This window comes from Sorex fumeus, unplaced genomic scaffold, assembly GCF_029834395.1.
Source record: "Sorex fumeus unplaced genomic scaffold, SorFum_2.1 ptg000094l, whole genome shotgun sequence".
NCBI lineage: Eukaryota > Metazoa > Chordata > Mammalia > Eulipotyphla > Soricidae > Sorex > Sorex fumeus.
The window spans coordinates 512,754-530,372 of NW_026606151.1; the positions used below are offsets into that span (position 1 = coordinate 512,754).

A 17,619-nucleotide genomic window follows, 5' to 3' on the forward strand; every position below is an offset into this window, starting at 1 on the left:
TCACGCCCAGCCCACGGTCACGCGTGGCAGGTGCGGTCCCGGGATCGGGCCAGGGGCGCCCCCCCCCATGCTCCCACGCTCTGGTCACGCCCAGCCCGCTCCTTGCCCCGCTTGGGGCACCGTTCCCACCCCGCCCTACCCACCTCTACCAATACACAGGAGCTAGAGAAAAGCCAAGTGAAATGACCAATAAATATTTTTTAATCACCGTTTTAAAAAAAATAAGATTTAAAATAAAAACCTTGGACTCCTAAGGATTTACTCCCGCATTTCCAAGCCCTCCCCGTAGAGAATCCAGTTGCGTGGGGTGCGGGGGAGGAGGGTGGGAATAAAGGCCTAAGGGAGGGTCGGGGCGGGGGGTCTAGGACACGGGCGGGGACACAGGCCCGGCCCCCACAACACCACGAACACAGACATCACGGACACACCAAAACCGCCTGGCCCTTGACTCTGGCGCGTTAGGATGCTCCACGGACCCCCCCACGCCCTCCCCCCATTTTCCCGACGCCCCGTTCTGGAGCGAGGGGCCTCCGGCACCTGTCGGAGGGAAGGGCGGGCATCGTCCTGGGGGGTCCTTCCAGGAGAGCAGGGCCGAGGAGTTCCGGGGGTGCGTGGCCGGCGATGCCACGTGGGTCCCCGTCCAGAATATATACAAGTCCACAGAGATAAGGAAGACAGTGAGTGTGCTGGGAGGACATCGGGCCAGCGCGCCCCCGACCCTCTTCCCTGAAATGCCCCTCCCGTCAGTTCGCTCCTCCGCCCCCGTTGAAGCCCATCTCCACCTTGGGGACGCTGGGCGGGGACCAGCCACGGCGGCCGGCCGGGGGCGTAGCCACACTGTTCTCCTCGCCGCTGGCCCCGCCAGCTCCCGGGGACTCTCTCTTGGGCGGCAAGGCGGGTCCGGTGGGGGCGCCCGGACCCGGGCCCGGTCCGGGTCCCGCGCTGCCCAGACGGTGCCGCCGCTCACAGTGTCCCCGGTGACGCATGAAGCTGTCGCGCCACATGAACTTTTTGGCGCACACACCGCACTCGTAGGGCTTGAGGCCCGTGTGCGTCTTCATGTGCTCGGTCAGGTGATGCTTCATCTTGAACTTCTTGTTGCACACGGGGCAGTCAAAGGGCCGCAGGTTGAGGTGCATGTTCACGTGGCGGTCGCGCATGCTCTTGTGGGAGAAGGCCTTTCCACAGTGGCACAGAAAGATCTTATTCCCATCCCCAGTGCCCGTGGCCACGGGGGTCCCGCCAGGGCCACCTGGCACCCCCAGCCCCGCAGCCGGGGAGGCCCCCAGGGTCACCGCCCCGTGTTCAGCTTGGTTTCCCGGTGGCTGGCCTGGAGCCTGTGAGGAGGAGGAGGAGGAGGAAGAGGAGGAAGAGGAGGATGGGAAGACCAGGATCTGATTGCCCTGCATGTCCAGTGGGAGCAGGGGTCGAGGCGGGTGGGAAGGGCCATAGGAGGAAGGGGTGGGCCCTCCTGGGTCATCGAGGCCTGGCCCAGGACCCCCACCCTCATAGGGGCCAAAGTCATTGGAAGACTCACAGAAATTGACTTGCTCTTCTCCCTTGTCTGGAGGCTCCGTCAGTGTCCGGACATCACTGATGCTAAGGGTGGCCTCAGGTGCTCCCCCGGCTGGAACCCTGGAGCCACCCCCCAGCTCTTCATCTTCATCATCCTCACAGGTCAGTACCAAATCTTCCTCCTCCTCCTCCTCTTCCAGATCTGGGTCTTGGGGAGCTAGGGGCACTGGCGCTGGGCAGTTCCCACCCCGCTTCACGTAAACCCAGTGTTTCTGTGGCATGATGCTGGGGGGTGCGTAAGTGGGTCGTCGGAGGCCAGATCCAGGGACCACGGCACCCCTTCCGTCCCCACCATCATCACACAGCTCGTCTGCCTCCAGCAGCAACTTCCCAGAGGTAGCCCCCCCACTGCCAACCACAGGGGCTGGGAAAACAGGGCCACTCCCTCGACGCTCGCCACTGCCCACTGCTGACGCCGTGAGCGCCTCTTGGGAGGAGGATGAGAAATCAGTGGACTCCCGGGGACTGAAGTAGTTGCTGCTGCTGGGGGACTGGTTCTCACTGGCCCGGCTGGAGGCGTGGGAGCGCAAAGAGCCCATGGTGGCAGTGGCTCCACTTGCTGACGGGGCCCCAGCACCGGGGACCGTGACTGAGGTGGCTGCAGCAGTGGTGATGGTGGCAGTGGCCGACGCCCGGCCTTCACGAAGGAGTTCAGTGCACTTGTCCACAATGTGCCACATCTGGAGCACAGACCCCACGGTGAGGAAGTTGACAATGTCCGCAGTGGCCATACTGAGACGGCCGGTGTAAGCTGAGGCCAGGACGGTCTCGAAGGCGCCCGGGTCCATGACGCTGGGCAGAGAGATGGAGGTCATGCCCTTGAGCAGGACCTGGTCGTGGAAGTAAGGGGAGGAAGCAGCCAGGACAGCACGATGAGCCCTGAATTCCCGGCCCTGGACTCTGATGGACACATCGCAGAGCTGGCCCTGCAGCCGCTGCTGATTGAGGGACTCCAGAAGGGCACTGGTCACCTCGGGAAAGGACACGTGGACCACGGCAGCTGCAGGCAAGGGCAGTGGAGGAGGAGCCAGCGACAGAGGCAGGGGAAGTGCTGCCCCACCAGGGGACAGAGCAGAGGGCTCCATGGCCTGGAGGGAGGGGGTACCCCCCCAGCCACAAGTACAAGGGAAGGAGGAGGGCGGCCGGGGGGGTCTCTGGGGAGAAAAAAAGAGAGAGAACAAGAAGATATCTCATAAACACAGTCCTTTATGGATGAAAAACATGGTCACACCCATCATTACCTGAGTAACTCCACATCACTGTGAAGTCCATAATCCTCTTCTACCCATCTGACACCTAAACTGAATTTAATACGGTCACAGCCATCAAACAAATGCACAAGCAACACAAAGCAAAAGCAGTGCTCTTTCCTTGGAAATCAGAAAAATCGATGTTCTTCAGGAGTGGCATGGCCCCTCTTAGAACTTTCTATATTCCTGAGCGCCTGATTTTCCAAAATCTACCCTCTGCAAGCCTGTCTTTGGGGAGGTAAAGTCCGTTCCGCCACGGAAAACCATCCCTCTTCCCACTTCCCTTAAGGTTATGCTATGCATTCCCCCCCACCCCCCAAATCCCGCTCTTTCGCCGGCCACGCCCCTCCGCCCCCTGCGACTCCGTGGCCCCGCCCCCGTAGCCCTGTCGGCTCCGCCCCTTGTCTACCCCCGCCCCCATCGACCCCGCCCCCTCTGCTCCGCCCCAGGAGCCACTTCGACCTCCTCTCCCACCCGGAAGGTGCCCCCCAACCCCGCGCGTCCCCGCTTACCGGCCGCGCGCCCCCGGGCCCCCCCCGCCCCTCACTCGGCGGCCAGAGCCACAGCCTGGGCCCCTCCCGCCGCCATCTTGCGCCGACTCCCTCCGCCCTCCGCCTCCGCTCCGCCTCCCGCCCCTCCGGCATTAAAGGCATAGGCAGACACCCCGCCCGAGCCGCTGGGCAATACTCGGCCGACGCAGCCACTTCTCCTTTAAAAAGCATTCGCCTCATTCCACCTTAAAGATACCAGGTCTCTTCCGCCGCTGAAGACTCAGGTCTTGGTTCGGCCGAGGCACTCACTCCCCTTTAATTTCGTTCGCCTGCCTCTTCCCATTGGCGACGCGTCCGGGCCTTGGCAGTTCAGGTTCCGCCCCCGAGCCGCAGCCATTAGCCCGGCGGCCGCGTCTCCGGCTCTGACAGTCCCCCCGAAGCCCCGCCCCCTTCCTCCGGGCCCGGATTGGCCGAGTGACCCCGAGCGGGCCCTGATTGGCCTCTCCACCCCGACTGCTCCAAGTGGGAAAGTGAAGCGCTCCCGGGCGGGAGCTGGGCTCGGCTCTGGGTCGGCGCGGTTGGGCAGCGCGGCCAGAGTGGAGAAGCTGGTCCGGAGAGGAAGGCTCCGGGCACGGGAGGCCTGGTGCAGGGCCCTCCGGCCCCGCCAACCCTGACCCAGGGACCAGCTGATATTGTTCCGTGCGCACAGGACAAGGAAGTCAGGTATACGTACAGTAAGAAAAGAATTTTATTAATATTTGTGTAAAATGCATCTTTATTGAAAAGAAACACGGCCAGTGAGGGATTAGCTCAGTCCATCCCTTCCTCAGTCCTTGGCTGCCCACCAGCCTTCGAATACTATCCCCAAACATTTTGGAGGCGGGGTGTGAGGCAAATACTATCCCCAAACGTTTTGGAGGCAGCTAATCCGAGTCTGAGAGCACGATAATCTCTTCGGGATCGCACTGTGTGGCCACACTCGTCTGCAAGGGAGAAAAGAATCAAGGGAGAGGTCTGCAATAACGGGAGGGGGAAGGGTTTCCTAAAGGGGGATGGGGGGAGGGGGAGAGCATGTAGTTGGATGCACCATTCTGACAGAACAGGGAAGGAGAGAAAGCAGGTCAGGAAAAACAGCCTCCCCCTCTTACCTTACAAGTACCAGGCCGGATGGGCTGTGGTGGGGGGTTTGGGGGAAACCGGGCTGGAGATGGGCTGCAGAGGGAGCTGGTCACGAGGGCATGGCTAGGAGAGTCCACCCTCGTGGAGGAATCAGCAGCCCGGGCCAAAGAGGCCACAGGGGAAGGAGGGTTGGGAAGGACACGCATCTTCCCATTCTTCTCACGCACCGGGCTCTGCCTCTCTATATACCTAGGGACAGGAACACAGCATAAAGCAGGGTCTGGGAGCTGAGGGCTGGACTGGGGTCTATGCAGTCGCTCCGCGCAGACTCAGTTTCTCCGTACACTCAGGGCGCCCTTTCAGGGCTTGGGCAATAGGTCGGGTTAGAAGCTGTCTTGCACAAGGCCCACTGCAGTCCCTGAGCACTGCCAGAAGCCATCCCTGGCACAGAGCCTGGAGTAGTTCCCAAGCATCACCAGGTATGGTCCAACACTCCTCTCCCCCCCAAAAATATACAGAAAGCTCCCTGCAGGGTCGGGAGGGAGGACCTCGCCGAGTGCTGGAGTGGAGTGAATGGCAGTATGCTGCATATGTCGGCATCTGGGTTCAGTGCCCAGCATTGCCTGGACACTAAGTACTGCCGGACCTGGCTCCCACCCTGCAATGAAGCTCCCTCTAATCCCTCCATTTTTTTTCTTTTTTCTTTTTTTGCTTTTTGGGTCACACCTGGCAATGCACAGGGGTTACTCCTGGCTCTGCACTCAGGAATTACTCCTAGCAGTACTCAGGGGACCATAGGGGATGCTGGGAATCGAACCCGGGTTGGCCGCATGCAAGGCAAACGCCCTACCTGCTGTGCTATCGCTCCAGCCCCCCTAATCTCTCCTTGGTGCTGTTACCTGTTTTCTAAAGGCCCTGCTTCTGTCTGCTTCTCCTTCCGAGATTTTTTGCAGGGGGGGCTGGAATCTCGCCAGGTATGAGAGACACCTCCATTAAAGGAAGTGGAGGTGACCAGAGCTGCTCCATTCTCCACGACAGTGGTGAGGGGCTCATCGGGTTGTTTTCTGGAAGAGGAAATGTCCCTGTCTTCGGGGGATGGGGTGGCATCCAGAGTCACGGCTTCAATCTCCAGCTCAAAGATCTGGGACATGGGGCTCTCCTCTGCCACGGGTAGTTCCTCCAGGTGCTCGCCGTTGCTTTCGGCATCTAGGCTGGGGGGCGCCAGGGGCTTTCCTGACAGTGAGGACGGCGACACTCTGAGTTCTTTATCTTGCAGTTCCCCCAACGACTCCCGGATTCCAGTGCTCTGTTCCAGTTTGACTTTGGTGAACACCTGTGGCGGGGACATGGGGCTCTTGTCTCCATCTTGACCTAGAAAAGGAGAGGGGAAGGGCTGCATGAGAACCGGGGGAAAGAATATAGCTGGGGGAGAACAAGAGTAAGAGGAGGAAGTGAAAGCACCCAGGTGGCTCCCGCCAACAGAGCAGAGGAAACTGATGTGAGAGGACCGTTTCCTTGACATACCTGTTTCCTCCTCCTCCTCCTCCTCTTCAATGTCCCCCAGACCTTCCTGTATCTGCTCCAGATCCTCATCCTCCTCAGAATCTGTGACCTCCTCCTCTTCCTCATCATCCTCTTCTTCCTCCTCACTCTCCTCATCATCTTCATCATCCGTCTCAGCCTTAGAGGTGTTAAGACACTCCTGGGCTGCCATCCCACTAGGACCCTGGAATTACAAAGGAGTTTCTCGAAGGAATCCGTTGGCCCAGAGAGGCTCGCTCTTGCATTCCTTCTACACTGCCCCATCAGACCCCCTGGATGCCCGCGCAGAAGGACCAGGTCTAGCTCAAGGGTCTAACCCTCCATACCTCACCAGATTCCAAGGACGTCCCAGAGGGAGGGTCTGCAGAGTGGGACGAGGAGGCCTGGGGGAGCCGGGCTCTTCTCCTCTGTCTCTCGCCCTCCTCACTCTGGTCTTGCATCATCGCATATTTGGTGATGATCTCATCCAGCCGGCTCATGGCCAAGCTCCTGTTTTCCCTTAGGCGCCGGGCTAGGCCAGGATCTGAAAGTGCAGGGTCAATGCCTAGATGGGAAGATAAGAAGTTAAAACACTCAGCCCAGAAGAAGAGACCCGACCTGGAACAGTTACCAGTGGGCCCCTCACCAGTCCCAACCTGGCCTATATTCATCCGTGAGGTGACAGCCAAAGTTGTAGATGAGATCCAGGTGGCGTCGCTCTTGTAACCGGACGCCCACGTCTCGGAAGGCATCCTGGGCCATGAGCTGGAGCTGCTGTCGAGGGAGGCCCAGGCTGTGGCGGGTCGCGGCCTTCTCCACTGCCCGCAGGACATCTCCATAGTCAGGGAAAGTGTCGAGCCCGGGTTTATTGATGAGCCGCTCAATGCGCCGGTTCACCTCAGGGTAGCGGGTCCCCCGGTAGGGGATGCGCTGCTCGATGACGCGGCCCGTGAGCGACGAGCACTCTTTTAGCTCGCACAGTCGTCCGAAGAGGCGGATCAGCTTCCGCTTCAGCCTGGCCTCCTGCATGTATGTGGAGTCCGGGTCGTTTAATTCGGTGAGGTCCAACTCCTTCTCCTGCAGTCGCCGGATCTCAGCCACGTACAGCGCCAGCAGCTGCTCCAGGCGCTGGATCTGCCGCCGGGAACCCCGGGTCCTTGGCACCTCAGAGGCGGTGGTGGTGGCACTGGGGTCAGCGTCCGAGGAAGGGTTTGGGAGGGGGTGACTCCCAGAGGGTTCACCAGCGGCGGTGGCAGCCGGGGCCAGGTTCAACTTTTTTTTGGCAGAGTTGGCCTTAAGAACAGTGCAGAGCTCGTTAATGTAGACATAAAGCTTAGCTGGTTGGTTCCGGGCCCGGGACAGGACCCGAGTAAGGACATTGCAGAACTCCGCTGAGGCCAAGAACAGAGGGTGGGCCCGATGCTGCCGCTCAGAGAGGAATGGGACCACCTCAGGGTGGTCCGCCGTCTGCGTCTTACACAGTGCAAGGAACTGGCGGAATCGGAGAAGTAATGGAGGGAGAGGGGACGGGGGGGGGGGGGGGGGGTGAAGAAACAAGGGACAGGGGTGAGAGAAAGAAGGTGAGGGGTTAGCGGGAAAGAAAGTACCAAGAGCCAGTGGTGCCAGCCTCCCCCCGCCCTGTGTCAAGAAACCTTCTCCCCTAAAGCTCACCTCTTCAAACAGCTTCTTATTCTCCAACTTGTAGCATTTCTTGCCGCCAGAACTAGTGCTTCCCCCAGCCCCCGGGGGCTGAGAGGAGCCAGAGGCCTCAGCCCTGGATGAGGTGGAACTGGGGGGTGGGTGGGAAGGCCCTGGCTGAGCAGCGGCTTCGTCTTCATCATCATCATCATCCAGCACGATGATGCTGTTAGCGGTGGCCATGGGGGATCAAATCCCCCGGAGGGAAGTGGTGGGGGTTTCGGAATTCCTGCTGGAAGGGGTTGGGGCCTCAGAAAGAGCCCCTGCAGCCTCACCCCATCCCATCACACATTTGCCGGTCTTCTGGAGGGTGGTAGGGATTGTTGACACCCAGACGGAGACCCCAACAGCGTCCTCCAGGCCTCTCTTCCCACTTGGACCATCGGCCTCTGCAGGCTTTGTACCCCCAAACTACCAGAAAGCCTTCAAGTGCTCTCCCACCCACCCACCCCGCCCCTGCCGTGGTATCCTGTTTCTAGTTTCCATTTCCCTGCTGCGGCTCACAGTGGCCAAGTTGACTTTCCCAGCCCCCACCCACCCCAGCCCACCGGGCCCACCCAGGCCCTGCCACTGGCTTCCTCAGCCCACTCTCCGTCAGCTGAAGTCGGTCCCGGGTTCTGCCCATTGCTTGGGCCCCAGACCCAAGTCCCACTCCCTCCTGAGGACAGCTTCCTGCCAAATCCCCTCCCCCAGCTCGGCCGCCCCCCCCCCCCATGAGCCACTAAGTGCCACGCGCTTCTCCAGGCTCTGTGCCACCCCGGGACCCGAAAACCCCGAGTATCCCCACGCCCAGCTCGAACCCCTCAAGTGGGGGTTCAGCGTCCAGTTTCGGATCTCCGCTATCGTCCCAGCTGCCAAGCGGGAGCCCTCCTTCCAGCGGGAGCCCTGGGCCGCCTCCCGGTCACTCTCGGGGCTCCTGCCCGGCCCGTGTGGAGGTGCCCCCCCACACCCCAACCTGGCACCACCGCGAGGGTGGTCCCCCTCCTCAAATGCACCAAAACCTACACCCTCAACCCTATTCTTTAGGGTCACGCCAACTCCTAGACTCCGGAGCAAAGGAGGCATCTCTCCAAACAAGCCGTTCCTTGGACTTTTTTACGCCCCCCTCGGATGGGTCTCAACTGGGGCAGGAGGGAGGAGACGTTTCACCGCATCCCACCGGCTTCCCACCCGGAATCCCCCCCACCCCAATTCTCTCCCTGTCACCTCCAGCCGGCCCCGAGCCCCGTCCCGGCACCTCCCAACTGCGCTCGGACCCCAGATCCGAGTCCCACCGCCTGCTCGGGGGATGGGGGGAGGCAGCTTCCCTCCAAGCCCCCTCCCCCAGTTCGGACCCGGCCGCCCCACTCCCCTTTTAGACAGAGACGCGAAGGTGCCGCCGCGGGCCGCTCGCACTCGGCGCCCGGGGCTCCCCGGCACCTCGCCCTCCCGGGTCCCGCCCCGGCGCCGCTCCCCGCACGGCCCGGCCCCCACCTCAGAAACGGTCTGTCGAGACGACCCTCGCCGCGGTTCTCAGAACCTCGCATGGTTCCTCCGCCTTCTGCCGCGGATCCCTCCCCCCGCGGGCCGACTCCGAACCGGAAGTCGAAGCGCTTCCGCCCGGAGCCTCCGCGGCGGCCATGTTGTCGTACGGACTCCGACGGCCGGAAGTGACGGAGCGGCTCCTTTCCCCTGGGCCGGCGGGCGGTTTACGCCTCCCTCCCTCCGCCCGGTTGGGCGGGCTTATCTCCGCGGAGGATTCCCAGACTACCTTGGGGCAGCCATCTTGCCGTACGGCGCTGCCTAGGCCCGGCCCGGGCGTGCCGCCAGGGAAGCTCCTTTCTCCCGGTGCTGCCGCGTCTCCGCCAATCACAAACTTCCTGCATCCGGCCCTGCGGCTGGCCTGTCGCGTGCGGCGAAGAACGCGCCACCCCTCGCGGTCGGGGCCGGGGCTCCGCGGAGGATAAAGGACTTCTCCGGGACGCCTTCGGCGCTGGCGGAGGGCCCGGGGGTCTCTCGAGAGGGAGTGACCCCCGCCCGCCCCTCCCCTTCCCTGGATGCTGCCTTCCTTGCGGCTTTCCAGCAGCTGCTTCTGTGCCAGCCGCCTGCGTCTCCCAGTCGTGAAGTCCCACACGTCCACAAATGAGTACCACGCGCTAGACAGATGCGTCGTTATCTGTGGGTAGACGGGATCGTTACCATCACACGCGACGCCTCGCTGCTGTGGTCGGGCAGTTTTTCCAGCTCTATCGCCACTAAAGCGGCCGAGCTAGCAGGTGGGACCTAGGTCCGTCCTTTTCCGAGGAGAGTCGGGGAGTCAGTCGCCAGATGCAGGCGGGGATCACCACGTTGTGGGGTCGCAATCGTTAGCCACCCCATCCCCCCCACCCCCAGGACCGAATTAAGAATCTGAAGGAGTCTATTGACACCGACTGGCCGGCTGTCCTAGGCAAGCGCAGCCTCACAGCAGAAGTACTGTTTTTTTTATTTAAAAAAAGCTCATCCTGGTGCCCCCTCCGCCGCCCCCACCCCCGCCCCAGTACTTTCCTGAACACCTGAAAATTTGTTTAGCTCACCAGGCCTACATCCTGGTGCCGGGTAAATTCACGCAAAGGCAGCAAAGCAAGATTGTTACAGAGCAAAAGTGGTTCTAGCTGGAGTCCATGAAGCAAACAGTCATTATGGTTTAACCATATCCCTTTAGGACCCCAGCCTATTGTTCCTGTTTGCAATCCCTGATGGGCTTTCTGGCCCTTGCCGGAAGTTCAGTGTGCTGATGCAGTATCTTAAATCAGGTAAAAAATAAACTTTGAAAAACTAAACTTTCAGAAGGTGCAGGCAGGGATCACCAGGAGTCCGTGCTTAAATCCAGGAGCCCCAAGACCTGAGGAGGTGATGGACTCTCAGGCTTTGAGTAGAATCTGCAAATTGCTGCTCAGTGCTGGAATGATGTGAGGCTTGTATAATACTTCCTTCTCTCTTTCCTAGAGAAGAACCTAGACAAGTGGAAAAATAAAACAACTGATGGCAAAGTCCACCTCAACCTGTTTAGGGAACCTGGAGGAACTCAAGGAGGCATGGGTATCCAAAGGGGAGTTTCTAATGAGAGATCTGAGAGGGTCACATGGTTTCAATCTTTGGAGCTTCCCACCTCCTGAAACAAAGACTGCAGAGTTCTCGACTAGTGTGATAGCACAGGGGATAGAGTGCTTGCTTTGCACGCCATTTAACCCTGGTTCAGTTCCCAGCAGTCCATATAATCCCCTGAGCACCACCAGGAGTGATCTCTCTGGGTATAGACTCAGCAGTAAGCCAGGTGTGCCCTCCCCCCCAAAAAAAAACACTGCAGCGTTCCTTAGATCGGAGCCCCATATCCACAAACTCTCTCTCTTATGAAAGGGACCCAAACTACTTCTTGCCACTCACCTAAGCTTCAGTGTTAAACTGGAGAATGGAAAAACTCCCTGAAAGGGACTCAGACTTGAGAGGTAACATTTCCAGGTTTCAACTTTCCCCAAATTGATCTCCCTGTGTAAATACCTGCAGTAGAGGTTCTTTCTTTCCCCTGATACTGTACTCTTTCCCTCATGAAAAAAGTTGAAAGTATAACTACCTGCCATGAAATCTCCTGGAAACAATGTTGTCTTAAAGAGATGTGTAAGGGCCAGAGCATAGTACAGCAGTTAGGGCGTTTGCCTTGCATATGCGGCCGACCTAGGCTCAATCCCCAGCATCTCATATAGTACCCCAAGCACCGCCAGGAGTAATTCCTTAGTGCAGAGCTAGGACTAATCCCTGAGCATGCTGGGTGTGACCCAATCACACCCCTCCCCCCATAAAGAAAAGATGTGTAGCCTCTTTCATGAAGACTTTATAAATTCCACATTGGCTAGCTCATTAAAATGTTACTTTGGGCAGTAAAGCCTTGTCTTGCTTGTGTGAAGCTCTGAGTTCAATCCCTGGCTTAAAAAGTCTAGGGGCCAGAGAGATCGTGCAGAAGTTAAGGTGTCTTGTCTGCAGCCAACCCAGATTTAATCCCCAAGCCCTATATGATACTATCAGGAGTGATCTCTGAGTGCATAGGAGTGAGCCCTGTGCACAGCTAGGTGTTACCCAAATTCTCCCTGCCCCTCTGCCCACCCATCCCCAATAAAAACCAGAAAAAGTCTAGTTTTATTTTTAACAACTTAAATATAGGGTTGCACTGGTGATGTGATTCAGCAGTAATCTGCATGTCTTGCACGAATGAGATCTTGGTTTGATATTTTGGGGGAGAGGGCATACTTGGTGATGCTCAGGGCTTTCTCCTGGCTCTGCACTCAGGGATTACTCCTGGCAGGGGCTCAGGGGACCACACGGTGCATCTGGGATTGAACCTGGGTCAGCTGTGTCAAAGGCAAGTTCCCTACACATTGTACTATATAGATCTCTGGCCCCAGAATGGTTTTTTTTTTGGGGGGGGGCACCACACCTGGTAAAGCTCAGGGCTTACTCCTGGGTTTTTGCAATCAAGGAGAAAAATAGAGTGATGATTGTATAACTGAAACCCAAGCACAAAAATTTGTAAGTCTACAATTGTACCTCATGGTGTTTCACTAATAAAAATTTAAGGGAAAAAAAAAGTCAAAAAAAATAGTGATGAGAGTGGTAGTTTCTTGTTTTATTTTGGTTTTTGTTTGGGATATAGAGTGTACTGGAGATCAAAACTGGGTTGGCTGCATACAAGGCCAATGTCTTACCTGCTGTACACTCTCTGATCTATTTTCCTTATTTTTATTAAGGGGGGGGTGGGTTGGGCTACACCCAATAGTGTTCAGGGGCACTGACTTTAGGAGTGACTCCTGACGGTGCTTAGGGGACCATATGAGATGCTAGGAACCAGGCCTTAACCCCTGTACTATCTTTTTGGCCCTAAAAAAAAAATTTTTTTTTAAACATGTGAATACAAATTTAAAAAAATTTCCCTGGGCCAAAGTCTTACTCTTACAGTGGGTAAGAAGGCCTTGCATGCAACCAACTCGGGTTCAATCCCTGGCATCTCATACGGCCCCCTGAGCACTGCCTGAAGTAATTCCTGAGTGCAAAGCTAAGAGTAACCCCTGAGTATTGCCAGGTGTGGTCCGACACCCAACAGCAACAACAACGAAAGGGTTTTCCAGCAAGACCAGAGGGACAATATGGAACTTAAGGTTGCTTGCCTTGTATGCAGCAGACCCTGGCACCCAGGGTCCCCTGGAAACCTGCCCAGTTGGCTGAGAATCACTGGGAGAAAACACCAGCATTTCCTGAGCATAGTTTGGAAGTCAAACCCTTCCAAAGAAAATAATAACGGCAAACAAAAATTATTTCCCAAATAGGTACAGAAACTTGGTTTGTTTAGTTTTAGATTTGGGACCCCAAAACCAAAAGACTCTTGGAAAGCTGCTAAGATTCTTGGGGGACCATGAGGTGCCAGGGATTAAATCTGGGGCTCCTCCACCGTGGATCACCGGCCTGGAGTGGGGCTTGTGAATGTGGGTGCAGTGTGGCTGCAGGTGTTGAAGCTGGTGGAGCCCCAGCAGCTCTTGGTGCTAAGAGCAGTGGGCTGCCATGGCAGAAGAATTTTTGCATGAAGAATAGTGCTCTTTGGGGTGAACCTGTAACCACCATGGAGAACGGGTCCAGATTTGAGGATGCGCCCAGGTTTCCCACCATGGGGGCCCTGCTCGGGTGGCCCCGGGGACTCGCTGCTGGCAGGACGTCCCTGCCGCCACTGCTTCCCGGGATCAGCCCTTGCTGATGGTGCTATGCGCAGAGTATCATGGAGGAAAAATCTCCCTGAGCACCAGTTGCTTGGAGACCAGGTGGGAGGCCGGGGCATTGGGGGGAGGGGGGGCATGTGCTCCCGGGAAGGTTCTGCTGGACTGGTGGCTCTGGCCCACCCAGAGCACCTGAGCTGCATATGGTAGACACTTGGCCCTGGTCCTGGTGGCTGCTGGGACTCTGCCACCACCACCACTGGGGCCCAGAGGACACAGTGCCACAGGCAGTTCAACCTGGACCCTTTGGGCAAGAGCAGCAGCCTGATGGTGCCCTCGGGCTTTCTGACACCCCAAAGTTGCTTCTTTGGAGGCCAGAGCGATAATACAGTGAGTAGGGCATTTGCCTTGCACATGGTCGATCCAGGTTCATCCCTGGCATCCCATATTGTAGGGCAACACTATTTTGTCCTTCCTGTGTAGCCTCAGGTAGTTTAGGTTTATTGGGTTGTTCCCATCACAGTGCTCCCATTCCTTTGTGTTTATTTGTAACTTCTTACTTTGTGCTCTGTTGACTTGTAAATATTGTTTTTCTCTTCTCCCTAAATCCTTTGCATAATTTATTCAGAGCAGTGTCCTTTTTGTGTGGACACAAGAAGACAGTATATGCTATGCTTTTGTAATGTGACTCTCAGTGATACTTCCCTCCTGGGCATCTGTTCTCTCACCTAAGCCTCAGCCTTTACTTTCTAGCGCCCCCAAAAGCAGGGTCCCAAACGAGGGACTGGATGGAACCAGGGTGAGCAGTAAGCTATGCGCTACCCTGGCATGGAGATGGGCCTGGCCAAAGCGCCATAATGCTTACCTATAAATTAAGAGCTTGGTCATGGACAAAAGCTGTCATGATCCAAAAAGTAATAACTAGATTTGGACTCTGTTAGGGTTAGGAATGATTAATCTGGCCTGAGCACTGTAGTCTGAGTCTGTGGCAAGATGTTCCCAGGAGAGCTGCCCTACAAGCCTCAGTGGGATCTCTTACTGTGTCCAAACAAAAATAACTAGTTCTTGGACTGAGGAAAGGAGAAAAACACCTTAGGAGGTATTTTGCCTGGGGCAGTCAGGAAGGGCTTTAGAATACCTATCAGGTGGGCCCTCAGGAAGGGCTTTCTTATGTTGATTTTGCTACCTGACTAGGTGTGGTGTCAGCCCAGATTGAAGGGGAGTTAGTTGGAGGCAAGAGAGCTGGGGAGAGAGAGAGCAGGGCAGCCTGATGGACCGACCAGGGAGAGGCTAGCTAGGGGGACAGAGAGAGAAGAATGCAGAGGAATACAGGAGCAAGTGCATGGAGAGAGAGAGCGAGCCCAGGCTGCAAGATGGAGTGCAGAGAGATGAGTGGGAGAGACAGAAGGAAACGGGAATGATGAACAGTGTGAGACTAGAATGGGAGGCTCAGAGAGAATGGGGCAGGCGTGTGGGGAGAATGGAATAAACGGCATCTGATCAATCAACCGACTTGGCTCTCCTGTCTTCCTTCGTCTGCCCTTGGCCAACAGTCGTCCCCATCCAGGCCATACACAGCAGCTCAAGAGCACCGAACGCGGGTGGTAAGATAGTGCCATTTAGAGAGCCCACGAACACACAACCTTCAACCAACGTGCATAGTTTTTTACACCATATGGTTCCCCCAAGAACTTCCAGGAGTAATTCCTAAGTGCAGAACCAGAAGTAACTCCTGAGCATTGCTGGGTCTGGCCCCAAAAGCTAAATAAATAATACTTTTTTTTTTTTTTTTGCTTTTTGGGTCACACCCGGCAATGCACAGGGGTTACTCCTGGCTCTGCACTCAGGAGTCACTCCTGGCGGTGCTCAGGGGACCATATGGGATGCTGGGAATCGAACCCAGGTCGGCCGCGTGCAAGGCAAACGCCCTACCCGCTGTGCTATCTCTCCAGCCCCATAATACTGTCACTGTCCTCCCGTTGTTCATCAATTTGCTCGAGCGGGCCCAGTAACGTATCCATTGGAGACTTTGTTGTTACTGTGTTTGGCATATCGAATACATCACGGGTATCTTGCCAGTCTCTGCCATGGGGGCGAGATACTCTCGGTAGCTCACCAGGCTCTCTGAGAGGGGCGGAGGAATCGAACTCGGGTCAGCCATGTTGGCTGCATGCAAGGCAAACGCCCTACCGCTGTGCTATCGCTCTAGCCCCCCTATAATACAATTTTTTTTAAATGTTGCTGCTTTGCCTCTGGCCAGACTCCAACAACTCGGGACCATGTTTTCTAAGAAATTAAATCACCAAAATTTAAGTATGTGGGAGCCATGCCCATAATCTCCAACTCTGCCATACAAGCTCATTTATCAGCCTTATTCCAGAGAGTCATAAATAAATATCGAAAGGGATCAGAAAGATGCAGTAAATCTTCTCGGACCCATGCATGGCTGAATCAACCAGGGTAGTTGAAAGGAAGCAGGTTAGCCTAGTGTCCACCCAAACAGAGTCCCCTGCATCCTCTTGCTCCCACAATCCAAAATCACCACATTGCCCCTGGCTGGACTCCATTGTCTTGGGATGGACCTCACCAAGATATTAATCTGCTGAAAATTTAGGTATGCAGGTTTAGTAACAGGAATCTCCACGCTTTCTCGGAGTCGGGATGGGCTACCTTCCCTCCCCTCCCTGTACTTCTGGAACTCCCGGCAGTCACATCCACACCCCAAAACTGCCACCCAGTTAAAAAAGCCGCTCCCCCTACATCTTCCTGACAAAAATAGTGAACACCCTGAACAAACATAATGACCTCTTTGTACCTGTATTGCAAACCATCATGCACGAAAGGAGAGAGAGAAAGAAGAAAAGTGCCTGCCATGGAGGCGGGTTGAGGGGTGGTGGGAGGGAACCTGGGGACAGTGGTGGTGGGAAATGTACACTGGTGAGGGGAAAGGTGTTGCAACATTGTATGACTGAAACCCAGTCATGAACAGATTCAGTTAATGATCTATCTCGCAGAGATACAATTAAAAACATAGTTGAGAACTGCTGCTTTGTTTAAGCATGCACTCCAGCCCTTCGCGTCATCTGCCCTGTCCCTAGCCAGCACAGGAATTTAAGTACAGCGCTCTAAGCACACCCCCACCCCAGTGTCCATGTCCCTTTTCACAGGCCCCCAAAGTCCCATTTCTTTCCCCTATTTCTTTCCTGTCTTCCCCTCACCTTTCTGGCAGGGAAAGAAGGTGCCTGCAGGGATGGGGGTCACAGCTCCAACTCCTCCTCCTGCTGAGGTGTTTCTAAGAGCCAGTTCCCAAACTTGGTCCACGGAAGCAGCCCCAGCAGCCGATAAACTGCATCCAACATCAGGAGTGTCAAGATGAGAACTAGGAAGATAAAGAAGGTCTTGTCCAAGGCCCGTCGCAAAGGACCTCGGGGAGGAGAGGGACCCTGGGCAAAGGCTAGGAATACATCCTCTTCCTCAACTCCTCCTGCTTCCGCCATCCTCCACGTTCTGACAACTGGTTGGCTCAGTGAGGCTGCTGAGAGAACCCTTGGCACAGCAGCGCCGGGATTACGGGGCACTGTGGCTTGACCCTAATTCTTGTCCAAGTGGAGAGAGAGCCTCTAATCCCTTTGCATCACTTTTTTTTTCTCTTGTGGGGCTCATGCCTGATGATGCTAGGTGGAAAGATGGCAGCACCAGTACTACATCTGGTGGTTATGGGAGGAGGCCTGTGGTGCCAAACCCAGGGACTCACCCATGCAGGGTATGAGCACTGCCACTGGAACCTCATCCCTAGCAGAGAAGCTCTGAGTCTTTGGTTTTTCTGTTTGTTCTTGGGCCACACCTGGCAATGCTCAGGGGTTACCCCTGGCTCTGAGCTCAGGGATCACTCCTGGCAGTGTGGGAAGATGGGAATCAAACCCAGGTCAGCCACGTTCAAGTTCTCTACCCACTGTACTATCTCCTCGGCCCCAGCTCTGAACCTCTGACATAATCAACTTAGCATCCACTGTAATGTGAATGCATGTTGGGGACGAAGTGATCCTATCCAGCTAAGGTGCATTCAGCTTTACAGTCTAAAATTCTGTGCCATACGCTGGAGCAATAGCATGGCGGGTAGGGCGTTTGCCTTGCACGCGGCCAACCCGGGTTCAATTCCCAGCATCCCATATGGTCCCCTGAGCACCACTAGGGGTAATTCCTGAGTGAAGAGCCAGGAGTAACCCCTGTGCATCGCCAGATGTGACC

At 56.4% G+C, this 17,619-nt stretch overlaps 3 protein-coding genes across 5 annotated transcripts; all 3 read right to left on the minus strand.

Moving 5' to 3' along the window:
• Positions 1-220: 220 nt before the first annotated feature.
• Positions 221-3,732, minus strand: ZBTB22 (zinc finger and BTB domain containing 22). 2 transcript variants are annotated; one of them, XM_056132450.1, is made up of 2 exons: positions 3,562-3,732; positions 221-2,729 (listed from the first exon to the last, which is right to left on the minus strand). In XM_056132450.1, the coding sequence occupies exon 2, from the start codon at positions 2,658-2,660 to the stop codon at positions 744-746; it is 1,917 nt and encodes a 638-aa protein (XP_055988425.1). In that variant the 5' UTR covers positions 2,661-2,729; positions 3,562-3,732; the 3' UTR covers positions 221-743. The 2 variants fall into 2 exon arrangements, with proteins under 2 accessions (XP_055988425.1, XP_055988424.1); XM_056132449.1 differs by lacking the exon at positions 3,562-3,732 and adding an exon at positions 3,338-3,421.
• Positions 3,733-4,089: 357 nt separating this feature from the next.
• Positions 4,090-9,286, minus strand: DAXX (death domain associated protein). 2 transcript variants are annotated; one of them, XM_056132445.1, is made up of 8 exons: positions 9,128-9,286; positions 7,628-7,883; positions 6,613-7,447; positions 6,304-6,521; positions 5,960-6,161; positions 5,335-5,806; positions 4,465-4,684; positions 4,090-4,299 (listed from the first exon to the last, which is right to left on the minus strand). In XM_056132445.1, the coding sequence occupies exons 2-8, from the start codon at positions 7,835-7,837 to the stop codon at positions 4,240-4,242; spliced, it is 2,217 nt and encodes a 738-aa protein (XP_055988420.1). In that variant the 5' UTR covers positions 7,838-7,883; positions 9,128-9,286; the 3' UTR covers positions 4,090-4,239. The 2 variants fall into 2 exon arrangements, with proteins under 2 accessions (XP_055988420.1, XP_055988419.1); XM_056132444.1 differs by having other exon boundaries at positions 4,091-4,299; positions 7,628-7,886; positions 9,128-9,285.
• A 7,342-nt stretch (positions 9,287-16,628) lies between these two features.
• On the minus strand, positions 16,629-16,868 carry SMIM40 (small integral membrane protein 40). Its single transcript, XM_056132468.1, has one exon. It carries the CDS (start codon positions 16,866-16,868, stop codon positions 16,629-16,631), a length of 240 nt encoding a protein of 79 aa, XP_055988443.1.
• Positions 16,869-17,619: the final 751 nt, after the last annotated feature.

Coding starts and splice junctions, on each gene's coding strand:
- ZBTB22 (XM_056132450.1), bottom strand. CDS start 2,660: ATGGAGCCCTCTGCTCTGTCCCCTGGTGGGGCAGCACTTCCCCTGCCT.
- DAXX (XM_056132445.1), bottom strand. CDS start 7,837: ATGGCCACCGCTAACAGCATCATCGTGCTGGATGATGATGATGATGAA. Junction 4,685..5,334: donor GCAGGGCCTTTAGAAAACAG/GTAACAGCACCA, acceptor TCCTGTCCCTAG/GTATATAGAGAGGCAGAGCC. Junction 4,300..4,464: donor TCCGGCCTGGTACTTGTAAG/GTAAGAGGGGGA, acceptor TCTCCCTTGCAG/ACGAGTGTGGCCACACAGTG.
- SMIM40 (XM_056132468.1), bottom strand. CDS start 16,868: ATGGCGGAAGCAGGAGGAGTTGAGGAAGAGGATGTATTCCTAGCCTTT.